Raw genomic sequence first — 12,424 nt, 5'->3', positions numbered from 1 at the left:
GCAGCAGGAATCAACTAGTATTTTATGGATATTCTTAATGCGTTTCCTGGACTGTGATAAGTGAGTAGCTCCCGCTCGCCCTCTCTAGACCCCACCTGTGCGGGGAGCTCCCTCTCGCTCTCTCTAGACCCCCACCTATGCGGGGAGCTCCCTCTCGCCCTCTCTAGACCCCACCTGTGCGGGGAGCTCCCGCTCGCCCTCTCTAGACCCCCACCTGTGCGGGGAGCTCCTCTCTCTAGAAGCCCCACCTGTGCGGGGAGCTCCCTCTCGCTCTCTCTAGAGCCCCACCTGTGCGGGGAGCTCCCTCTCGCCCTCTCTAGACCCCCACCTGTGCGGGGAGCTCCCTCTCGCTCTCTCTAGAGCCCCACCTGTGCGGGGAGCTCCCGCTCGCCCTCTCTAGACCCCACCTGTGCGGGGAGCTCCCGCTCGCCCTCTCTAGACCCCCACCTATGCGGGGAGCTCCCTCTCGCTCTCTCTAGAGCCCCACCTGTGCGGGGAGCTCCCTCTCGCTCTCTCTAGAGCCCCACCTGTGCGGGGAGCTCCCGCTCGCCCTCTCTAGACCCCACCTGTGCGGGGAGCTCCCGCTCGCCCTCTCTAGACCCCCACCTATGCGGGGAGCTCCCTCTCGCTCTCTCGACCCCCACCTATGCGGGGAGCTCCCTCTCGCTCTCTCCGACCCCCACCTATGCGGGGAGCTCCCTCTCGCTCTCTCTAGAGCCCCACCTGTGCGGGGAGCTCCCGCTCGCCCTCTCTAGACCCCACCTGTGCGGGGAGCTCCCGCTCGCCCTCTCTAGACCCCCACCTATGCGGGGAGCTCCCTCTGCTCTCTCTAGACCCCCACCTATGCGGGAAGCTCCCGCTCGCTCTCTCTAGACCCCCACCTGTGCGGGGAGCTCCCTCTCGCCCTCTCTAGACCCCCACCTGTGCGGGAGCTCCCTCGCCCTCTCTAGACCCCCACCTGTGCGGGGAGCTCCCTCTCGCCCTCTCTAGACCCCCACCTGTGCGGGGAGCTCCCTCTCTAGACCCCCACCTGTGCGGGGAGCTCCCTCTCGCCCTCTCTAGACCCCCACCTGTGCGGGGAGCTCCCTCTCGCCCTCTCTAGACCCCCACCTGTGCGGGGAGCTCCCTCTCGCCCTCTCTAGACCCCACCTGTGCGGGGAGCTCCCTCTCGCCCTCTCTAGACCCCACCTGTGCGGGAGCTCCCGCTCGCTCTCTCTAGACCCCCACCTGTGCGGGGAGCTCCCGCTCGCTCTCTCTAGGCTCCTGCTCGCTCTCTCTAGACCCCCACCTGTGCGGGGAGCTCCCGCTCTCTATATAACATCTAGAATTGGGCGTCCTAGTGAATAAAGTTTGGTAAACACTAGGACCAGCATCCGGTAATCAAGTCCAGCACTAATCCTGTCCTGCTGAGCCGCAGTGTAGTCACAAGTCCAGCACATCTGTAGGATTGGGTTCTTCTTACCCCTCTGACAGCGCCTGCACGTACCAGTCCGGGACCACCAACTGCTCAGAAACTTCCTCCACCGTGTACGAGACGTCCCGACCCGGCTCCCAGGAGAAGACGTAGACGACCCTGAGAGGGAGAAGAAACCAGATAAATCCAGGGATCCTGGCACCAGAACCAGATACAAGAGGGGATTCTAGAAGGACTTCTTCCCCGTCTGGAGAAAATTACTTTTACAGGTAAAAAAAAGTCATGGAAATTGAGAAGAGTCAAGTTTAGAGGCTACAGGGAAGTGTCACTTGAGATGCCCCTTGGTTTTATAGAACAAAGAAATGTTCTGCCGGTGTCATTAACGATGAGAATCTCAGCTTCCTATCACATGCTGGACTGAGCTACAGGCGGGTGAAGAGAGGGGTCACAGGCTGCATAGTGCAGCAAACACCCGCAGGCTTCATAGTGCGGGTAAAGAGAGGGGTCACAGGCTTCATAGTGCAGGTAACACCCGCAGGCGAGTAAAGAGAGGGGTCACAGGCTTCATAGTGCAGGTAACACCCGCAGGCAGGTAAAGAGAGGGGTCACAGGCTTCATAGTGCAGCCAACACCCGCAGGCAGGTAAAGAGAGGGGTCACAGGCTTCATGGTGCAGCAAACACCCGCAGGCGGGTAAAGAGAGGGGTCACAGGCTTCATAGTGCAGGTAACACCCGCAGGCAGGTAAAGAGAGGGGTCACAGGCTTCATAGTGCAGCAAACACCCGCAGGCAGGTAAAGAGAGGGGTCACAGGCTTCATAGTGCAGCAAACACCCGCAGGCAGGTAAAGAGAGGGGTCACAGGCTTCATAGGGCAGGTAACACCCGCAGGCGGGTAAAGAGAGGGGTCACAGACTTCATAGTGCAGGTAACACCCACAGGCAGGTAAAGAGAGGGGTCACAGGCTTCATAGTGCAGCAAACACCCGCAGGCGGGTAAAGAGAGGTGTCACAGGCTTCATAGTGCAGGTAACACCCGCAGGCAGGTAAAGAGAGGGGTCACAGGCTTCATAGTGCAGGTAACACCCGCAGGCGGGTAAAGAGAGGGGTCACAGGCTTCATAGTGCAGGTAACACCCGCAGGCGGGTAAAGAGAGGGGTCACAGGCTTCATAGGGCAGCAAACACCCGCAGGCGGGTAAAGAGACGGGTCACAGGCTTCATAGGGCAGCAAACACCCGCAGGCGGATAAAGAGGGGTCACAGGCTTCATGGTGCAGCAAACACCCGCAGGCGGGTAAAGAGAGGGGTCACAGGCGGGTAAAGAGAGGGGTCACAGGCTTCATAGTGCAGGTAACACCTGCAGGCAGGTAAAGAGAGGGGTCACAGGCTTCATGGTGCAGCAAACACCCGCAGGCGGGTAAAGAGAGGGGTCACAGGCTTCATAGTGCAGGTAACACCTGCAGGCAGGTAAAGAGAGGGGTCACAGGCTTCATGGTGCAGCAAACACCCGCAGGCGGGTAAAGAGAGGGGTCACAGGCTTCATGGTGCAGCAAACACCCGCAGGCGGGTAAAGAGAGGGGTCACAGGCTTCATGGTGCAGCAAACACCCGCAGGCGGGTAAAGAGAGGGGTCACAGGCTTCATGGTGCAGCAAACACCCGCAGGCGGGTAAAGAGAGGGGTCACAGGCTTCATGGTGCAGCAAACACCCGCAGGCGGGTAAGGAGAGGGGTCACAGGCTTCATGGTGCAGCAAACACCCGCAGGCGGGTAAAGAGAGGGGTCACAGGCTTCATGGTGCAGCAAACACCCGCAGGCGGGTAAAGAGAGGGGTCACAGGCTTCATGGTGCAGCAAACACCCGCAGGCGGGTAAGGAGAGGGGTCACAGGCTTCATAGTGCAGCAAACACCCGCAGGCGGGTAAAGGAAGGGCTCCGGAGTCAGTCTCTGTCCTAGAGATGATTGCCAGGCGCCAATTATTGTGGTTAATAGAGAGACAACAAAGGATTCGCTCTCCGTTCCCTTTCAAAGGATAAATAACCGTCCGCTACGTGACGCCACGCGTGGAGGGATTCATTCCGGACCCTCGGCATCAGTAAGTGGCCACCGCGTTTCCCCCATAACATACAGATAGAATATTAGGGACCCCCAGGGACTTTCCCGGCACATGGAGCGGCTGATAATAACCATTGATCCCGGATATTTATTTTATTTTCCCAATAATTCATCCAGAATTTTGTAGATAATTTCAGTTGCGTTTTATATCCGCAGAGATTTATCGCGTTTCTATGTCCCTCCGCTGTTACTATTGGACAATATTTCCGTCTTTGTTACATCATTCAGTTCTCTTGATAAAGGGGCGTCGCTGTGTTATTAAGACCATTACTATCTGAGTGCGCCCCTGATTGGGCCACATGTGGCGACACTACACAGGGGGTCTCCTTCTGGACCACCCGATGTGCCGCACAACCTTCACCATTACACCATACTCCATTAGCGCTGTACAATGTGCGTCCTATATCCAGCGACTTACCTGGGGTCATCAGTGGTCGCCACCTTCTTGATGTGAGCGAGGAAGGCGTCGCAGAAGTTCATACACACAGCGGGGTCCCAGCTCTGCCGGTCCCGCTACACAAAGGACAAGCACATGTTATAGTGACATCACAGGGGTGACGACCTACATGACCCCTGACCCCTCACATTACCCGGACCAGATGAGGGATCTCAGACGTCTTGAACTTCTTTAGAGACACGATTCTTCCTTGTAGATCCCGGAAACCAGCGATGATGAGGGGATGCCGAGCAGGAAGGACTGGGACCACCAACTTCAAGAGCTTATACCTGGGGGGAGAGAAGACCCTCATCTCCTGCACAGCGATTGTGTGTATGGCAGCGGGCGTGTGTATATATACGGCAGGGGGCGCATAGCGTGTGTGTGTGGTATACACGGCAGGGGGCGCGTAGGCGTGTGTGTGTATACACGGCAGGGGGCGCGTAGCGTGTGTGTGTATACACGGCAGGGGGCGCGTAGCGTGTGTGTGTATACACGGCAGGGGGCGCGTAGCGTGTGTGTGTATACACGGCAGGGGGCGCGTAGCGTGTGTGTGTGTATACACGGCAGGGGGCGCGTAGCGTGTGTGTGTGTATACACGGCAGGGCGCGTAGCGTGTGTGTGTATACACGGCAGGGGGCGCGTAGCGTGTGTGTGTATACACGGCATGGGGGCGCGTAGCGTGTGTGTGTATACACGGCAGGGGGCGCGTAGCGTGTGTGTGTATACACGGCAGGGGGCGCGTAGCGCGTGTGTGTGTATACACGGCAGGGGGCGCGTAGCGTGTGTGTGTATACACGGCAGGGGGCGCGTAGCGTGTGTGTGTATACACGGCAGGGGGGCGCGTAGCGTGTGTGTGTATATACGGCAGGGGGCGCGTAGCGTGTGTGTGTATATACGGCAGGGGGCGCGTAGCGTGTGTGTGTATATACGGCAGGGGGCGCGTAGCGTGTGTGTGTAATATACGGCAGGGGGCGCGTAGCGTGTGTGTGTATATACGGCAGGGGGCGCGTAGCGTGTGTATATATACGGCAGGGGGCGTGTAGCGTGCGTATATATATATATACGGCAGGGGGCGTGCGTGTGCGTGTATATATATATATATATATATATATATATATATATATATACGGCAGGGGGGGCGTGTAGCGTGTGTGTATATATATATACGGCAGGGGGCGTGTAGCGTGTGTGTATATATATATACGGCAGGGGCGTGTGTGTATATATATATACGGCAGGGGGCGTGTGTGTGTATATATATATATATATATATAATATATATATATACGGCAGGGGGCGGCGCGCATATATACGGCAGGGGGCGCGCATATATTACGGCAGGGGGCGCGCATATATACGGCAGGGGGCGCGCATATATACGGCAGGGGGCGCGCATATATACGGCAGGGGCGCGCATATATACGGCAGGGGGCGCGCATATATACGCAGGGGGCGCGCATATATACGGCAGGGGGGCGCGCATATATACGGCAGGGGGCGCGCATATATACGGCAGGGGGCGCGCATATATACGGCAGGGGGCGCGCATATATACGGCAGGGGGCGCGCATATATACGGCAGGGGGCGCGCATATATACGGCAGGGGGCGCGCATTGGGGGGCGCATATATACGGCAGGGGGCGCGCATATATACGGCAGGGGGCGCGCATATATACGGCAGGGGGCGCGCATATATACGGCAGGGGGGCGCGCATATATACGGCAGGGGGCGCGCATATATACGGCAGGGGGCGCGCGCATATATACGGCAGGGGGCGCGCATATATACGGCAGGGGGCGCGCATATATACGGCAGGGGGCGCGCATATATACGGCAGGGGGCGCGCATATTACGGCAGGGGGCGCGCATATATACGGCAGGGGGCGCGCATATATACGGCAGGGGGGGCGCGCATATATACGGCAGGGGGCGCGCATATATACGGCAGGGGGCGCGCATATATACGGCAGGGGCGCGCATATATACGGCAGGGGGCGCGCATATATACGGCAGGGGGCGCGCATATATACGGCAGGGGGCGCGCATATATACGGCAGGGGGCGCGCATATATACGGCAGGGGGCGCGCATATATACGGCAGGGGGCGCGCATATATACGGCAGGGGGCGCGCATATATACGGCAGGGGGCGCGCATATATACGGCAGGGGGCGCGCATATATACGGCAGGGGGCGCGCATATATACGGCAGGGGGCGCGCATATATACGGCAGGGGGCGCGCATATATACGGCAGGGGCGCGCATATATACGGCAGGGGGCGCGCATATATACGGCAGGGGGCGCGCATATATACGGCAGGGGGCGCGCATATATACGGCAGGGGGCGCGCATATATACGGCAGGGGGCGCGCATATATACGGCAGGGGGCGCGCATATATACGGCAGGGGGCGCGCATATATACGGCAGGGGGCGCGCATATATACGCAGGGGGCGCGCATATATACGGCAGGGGGCGCGCATATATACGGCAGGGGGCGCGCATATATACGGCAGGGGGCGCGCATATATACGGCAGGGGGCGCGCATATATACGGCAGGGGGCGCGCATATATACGGCAGGGGGCGCGCATATATACGGCAGGGGGCGCGCATATATACGGCAGGGGGCGCGCATATATACGGCAGGGGGCGCGCATATATACGGCAGGGGGCGCGCATATATACGGCAGGGGGCGCGCATATATACGGCAGGGGGCGCGCATATATACGGCAGGGGGCGCGCATATATACGGCAGGGGGCGCGCATATATACGGCAGGGGGCGCGCATATATACGGCAGGGGGCGCGCATATATACGGCAGGGGCGCGCATATATACGGCAGGGGGCGCGCATATATACGGCAGGGGGCGCGCAGCGTGTGTGTATATATATACGGCAGGGGGCGCGTAGCGTGTGTATATATACGGCAGGGGGCGCGTAGCGTGTGTGTATATATATACGGCAGGGGGCGCGTAGCGTGTGTATATATACGGCAGGGGGCGCGCAGCGTGTTGTGTATATACGGCAGGGGGCGCGCAGCGTGTGTGTGTATATACGGCAGGGGGCGCGCAGCGTGTGTGTGTATATACGGCAGGGGGCGCGCAGCGTGTGTGTGTATATACGGCAGGGGGCGTGCAGCGTGTGTGTGTGTGTGTATATATATATATATACGGCAGGGGGCGTGCAGCGTGTGTATGTGTATATATACGGCAGGGGGCGTGCAGCGTGTGTGTATATATACGGCAGGGGGCGTGCAGCGTGTGTGTATATATACGCAGGGGGCGTGCAGCGTGTGTGTATATATACGGCAGGGGGCGTGCAGCGTGTGTGTATATATACGGCAGGGGGCGTGCAGCGTGTGTGTGTATATACGGCAGGGGGCGTGCAGCGTGTGTGTGTATATACGGCAGGGGGCGTGCAGCGTGTGTGTGTATATACGGCAGGGGCGTGCAGCGTGTGTGTGTATATACGGCAGGGGGCGTGCAGCGTGTGTGTGTATATACGCGCGTGCAGGGTGGTGTGTGTATACGGCAGGGGGCGTGCAGCGTGTGTGTATATATACGGCAGGGGGCGTGCAGCGTGTGTGTATATATACGGCAGGGGGCGTGCAGCGTGTGTGTATATATACGGCAGGGGGCGTGCAGCGTGTGTGTATATATACGGCAGGGGGCGTGCAGCGTGTGTGTATATATACGGCAGGGGGCGTGCAGCGTGTGTGTATATATACGGCAGGGGGCGTGCAGCGTGTGTGTATATATACGGCAGGGGGCGTGCAGCGTGTGTGTATATATACGGCAGGGGGCGTGCAGCGTGTGTGTATATATACGGCAGGGGGCGTGCAGCGTGTGTGTATATATACGGCAGGGGGCGTGCAGCGTGTGTGTATATATACGGCAGGGGGCGTGCAGCGTGTGTGTATATATACGGCAGGGGGCGTGCAGCGTGTGTGTATATATACGGCAGGGGGGTGCAGCGTGTGTGTATATATACGGCAGGGGCGTGCAGCGTGTGTGTATATATACGGCAGGGGCGTGCAGCGTGTGTGTATATATACGGCAGGGGCGTGCAGCGTGTGTGTATATATACGGCAGCGGGCGTGTAGCGTGTGTGTATATATATACGGCAGGGGGCGTGTAGCGTGTGTGTGTATATATATACGGCAGGGGGCGTGTAGCGTTGTGTGTGTGTATATATTATACGGCAGCGGCGTGTAGGCGTGTGTGTATATACGGCAGAGGGCGTGACTGGCACCTGCGGAAGCTGCGCTCCTGATGTGGGCTCCGTATCTGGGCGCTGGTCTTCAGCTCTACGTAACAGGACGGGGATGAGGAATTGGCGCTGTTTGGGTCGGTGCAGTCCACTTCCCCGGACACCAGGAACGTGTGAGACGCCAGGCGGCCGAGCAGGACGCTGCAGAACCCTCGTTGGTGTTCACGACTTGGGACGGGCACGGGGCGGCATCAGGGGAATCTGGGGAAATAATCATCAGACGTGACTGGTGGCGCCCACTAGTGGTGAGGTAAGGGAGGACGACCTACCACTGGCTCCGGGTGTCCTCACCCCTGACCCCAGGACACATTTTGGACATATTTTGTTTAGGATCAAAATCCGATAGTTTAGGCAAAAAAGGGAATCTATAGAGATGAGGCTTCAGTTACGTCACCATGGCGATTCCGCGCACCTCCGATACGTAATCATCTTCATGGTGTTCCTCCTCCTCGGACCGGGAGCCGGTGATGTCACCCGGCTCTTCTCACGCAGCCGGATGTGACACATTGCAGCTCTGCTAGATTCCCTGAATCTGTCCAAAATCTGTCCCGGGGTCAGTGGTGAGGAGCCTGGAGGGGGGTGAGGGGACACCCGGAGACAGTGGTAGGTTTAACCCCTTCCCACCGATGTCCTGCTGGAGCCGTGTACTGGAAAGCGGGAAAAAAAAACCTCCAAATGATTGTGTTTGCAGGGGGCTCCTCCTCCTCCCCGATCGCACTACAGTATATGGTGGTTGTGCTGAAGATCTGTTACAGTGTGCCAGCAGGTGCACAGCAGACACTTACCTGCACACATGTAGCTCTCAAACTTGTAGCCGGAGTACTTGAGCTTCTCCTGCTCCGGGCTCTGCTCCTTCCTCTTCCTGAACGCCAGCGCAGTCTCCTCTCGCTGATGTACAGGGTGCCCCTGAACAGGGTGACAGCCAGGATCCAGCCCTCTTGGGTTTCGTACGGGGTGCACAGGACCTTGGTGAGGTGACCGCGCCACGTGACAAAGTCCCGGTCCACTGGTCTGCAGACAGAAAGGTGATCAGACTCCAAACCTGGAGGTTTTCCTTAAAGGGATCGTCCACCATAACAAGTGAGAAGACGCCACACACAGCATTAAAGCATTTCAGAACAGACGGAAAACTGGACCCATCACTTATAAAGGGGTCACAGAGACCCCCACCAATCCACAGGACCCCAAGAGAACAGGGGTCAGATGATGGAGCAGCCCGTGCATGTGCCATAAGCTGCTCCAGTCATCTCAGGCTGAACGGTGGTACATGAGACCCCAATCTCCTGACCCATGGGGCCCCACCAGTCAGCCAGCCTCGGCCGTGTCCTGCTGTGACTGGGACTGTCAGGTTATGGCTGTGTCTGGCGTCTTCTCCAGTGACCTCCCGGTCCGTACACTCAGGACTCCGGGGTCCACCAGGCCGAGGCCTCAGACACAGAATATTTTCGGAATGGATCCTGCGCCTGCACCCACCTGTGACTCCCTGCACGAGGCCCCGGTTCTCCTTCACCCAGGTGAGAATGTGCACAAGTCCCTCTTTCTCGTCTTCGTTGCGTCGCACGTAGCGATCCTCGTATCCGTCCATCAGGTCCCATCCCGGGGAAGCTCCTCCTCCTCCGCTCATCCCTGCTGGAAGACTAAGATAGCGCAGCCGGCGGGCATCGCCATGGTAACCTCGCCTCTCATCCAGGGAGAAGGAGCCCAGCTCGGAGGGCAGCCTGTAGAAGGGGAAGGAGCCCTGGTGGCAGGAGGGAAGCGTCTTCAGAGATGGCGGAGGGAGATGCGGCCTCTTCAGCTGCGGTGAATCTGCGGCGTCCTGGTCGCGGCTTCTTTTATGTGTTGTCACTAAAACAGACAGAATAATAGTATAACCCCCATCGTCTCCACATCTTACTCTCCCTAAGACCACCCCCAGCGGATAGAGCGGCCTGGAGACGAGCCAATAATCCCCTGGAGACCCCCCTCCGGCCCATGGGGTCACACTGGAGCAGACTGTGGGACGTCACCAAACAGGCGCAGCCAATCCCGCCCCCCCCCCATGGGGTCCACAGGCGCAGCCAATGCCGCCCCCCCCCGCCCAAGGGGTCCACAGGCGCAGCCAATGCCGCCCCCCCCCCCCGCCCATGGGGTCCACAGGCGCAGCCAATGCCGGCCCCCCCCCCCCCGCCCATGGGGTCCACAGGCGCAGCCAATGCCGCCCCCCCCCCCGCCCATGGGGTCCACAGGCGCAGCCAATCCACAGAAACGACTCTCTCCAAGTTCTCAGGAGCCGAGGTCCGGACTCATCTCCCGCAGGCTGCACCCCGGAGCGAGGAGGAGGATCATGTGTGACACCCCGGGCCCCCCGCCATGTGTGACACCCCGGGCCCCCGCCATGTGTGACACCCGGGCCCCCCGCCATGTGTGACACCCCGGCCCCCCGCCATGTGTGACACCCCGGGCCCCCCGCCATGTGTGACACCCCGGGCCCCCCGCCATGTGTGACACCCCGGGCCCCCGCCATGTGTGACACCCCGGGCCGCAGTGTCCGCCTCCTCACCTCCTCCGTCTCCTCGCGGCTGCTGCTCGGTGTCAGACATTTTTTCTCCTCTGTCTCTTTAAGAAACGCGATGACCTGCTCGGTGTCAGACATTTTTTCTCCTCTGTCTCTTTAAGAAACGCGATGACGTTTATCACATGCGCCGAAATGTAAGACGTCACTAGAGGGCGAATCCCGCGTCACAGATGCCCAGGACTCAGCACAGCCTGACTGGAGAAGGATTTGGTCTCCGGGAAAATGGCCGCCGGGTAACTCCGGCCCGGATGTGTACAAGTCTGGCTTGTACGGAGAGACGGGATCAGAGCAGGTAAGTGACAGGAGTGTGACAGGTAAGTGTCCCCACACAGGGGCATCACGAGAGAGGAAGCATAGACTGCAGATTATTGTCTCACCCCTACAGACGCCCTCCTGTGTCACCCCAACAACTGCAGACGCCCCCCCCCGTGTCACCCCAACAACTGCAGATGCCCCCCCGTGTCACTCCAACAACTGCAGATGCCCCCCCGGGTCACTCCAACAACTGCAGATGCCCCCCGTGTCACCCCAACAACTGCAGACGCCCCCCGTGTCACCCCAACAACTGCAGACGCCCCCCGTGTCACCCCAATAACTGCAGATGCCCCCCGTGTCACCCCAACAACTGCAGACGCCCCCCGCATCACCTCAACAACCACAGATGCCCCCCCCCCCCGTGTCACCCCAACAACTGCAGACGCCCCCCGTGTCACCCCAACAACTGCAGACGCCCCCCGTGTCACCCCAACAACTGCAGACGCCCCCCTGTGTCACCGCAACAACTGCAGACGCCCCCCTGTGTCACCCCAACAACTGCAGACGCCCCCCTGTGTCACCCCAACAACTGCAGACGCCCCCCCGTGTCACCCCAACAACTGCAGACGCCCTCCTGTGTCACCCCAACAACTGCAGACGTCCCCCCTGGTGCCACCCCAACAACTGCAGACGCCCCCCTGTGCCACCCCAACAACTGCAGACGCCCCCCTGTGTCACCGCAACAACTGCAGACGCCCCCCTGTGTCACCGCAACAACTGCAGACGCCCCCAGTGTCACCCCAACAAACTGCAGACGCCCCCCCTGTGTCACCCCAACAACTGCAGACGCCCCCCCTGTGTCACCCCAACACCTGCAGACGCCCCCCTGTGTCACCCCAACAACTGCAGACGCCCCCCCTGTGTCACCCCAACAACTGCAGACGCCCCCCCTGTGTCACCCCAACAACTGCAGACGCCCCCCCTGTGTCACCGCAACAACTGCAGACCCCCCCCCCCGTGTCACCCCAACAACTGCAGACGCCCCCCCCCGTGTCACCCCAACAACTGCAGACGCCCTCCTGTGTCACCCCAACAACTGCAGACGTCCCCCCTGTGTCACCCCAACAACTGCAGACGCCCCCCCCCCCGTGTCACCCCAAACAACTGCAGACGCCCCCTGTGTCACCCCAACAACTGCAGACGCCCCCCTGTGTCACCCCAACAACTGCAGACGTCCCCCCTGTGTCACCCCAACAACTGCAGACGCCCCCAGTGTCACCCCAACAACTGCAGACGCCCCCCCTGTGTCACCCCAACAACTGCAGACGTCCTCCTGTGTCACCCCAACAACTGCAGACGCCCCCCCCCGTGTCACCCCA

General features: G+C 59.7%; 1 protein-coding gene across 1 annotated transcript; it reads right to left on the bottom strand.

Annotated features, from left to right (window-relative positions):
- Window positions 1-1,271: 1,271 nt before the first annotated feature.
- DXO (decapping exoribonuclease) lies at window positions 1,272-10,922 on the bottom strand. The gene is given in 12 exon segments (XM_072131635.1): window positions 1,272-1,573; window positions 3,941-4,035; window positions 4,113-4,204; window positions 4,207-4,231; window positions 4,233-4,248; window positions 8,219-8,387; window positions 8,390-8,437; window positions 9,022-9,120; window positions 9,123-9,270; window positions 9,717-10,081; window positions 10,776-10,850; window positions 10,904-10,922. Coding segments are annotated over 11 exon segments (1,212 nt in total). The 5' UTR covers window positions 10,816-10,850; window positions 10,904-10,922; the 3' UTR covers window positions 1,272-1,458.
- Window positions 10,923-12,424: the final 1,502 nt, after the last annotated feature.

This window comes from Engystomops pustulosus, unplaced genomic scaffold (genome assembly GCF_040894005.1).
Source record: "Engystomops pustulosus unplaced genomic scaffold, aEngPut4.maternal MAT_SCAFFOLD_110, whole genome shotgun sequence".
Taxonomy (NCBI): Eukaryota; Metazoa; Chordata; class Amphibia; order Anura; family Leptodactylidae; genus Engystomops; species Engystomops pustulosus.
The sequence above is the reverse complement of the archived record's forward strand: the minus strand, read 5'-3'. Positions and strand labels throughout refer to the sequence as shown.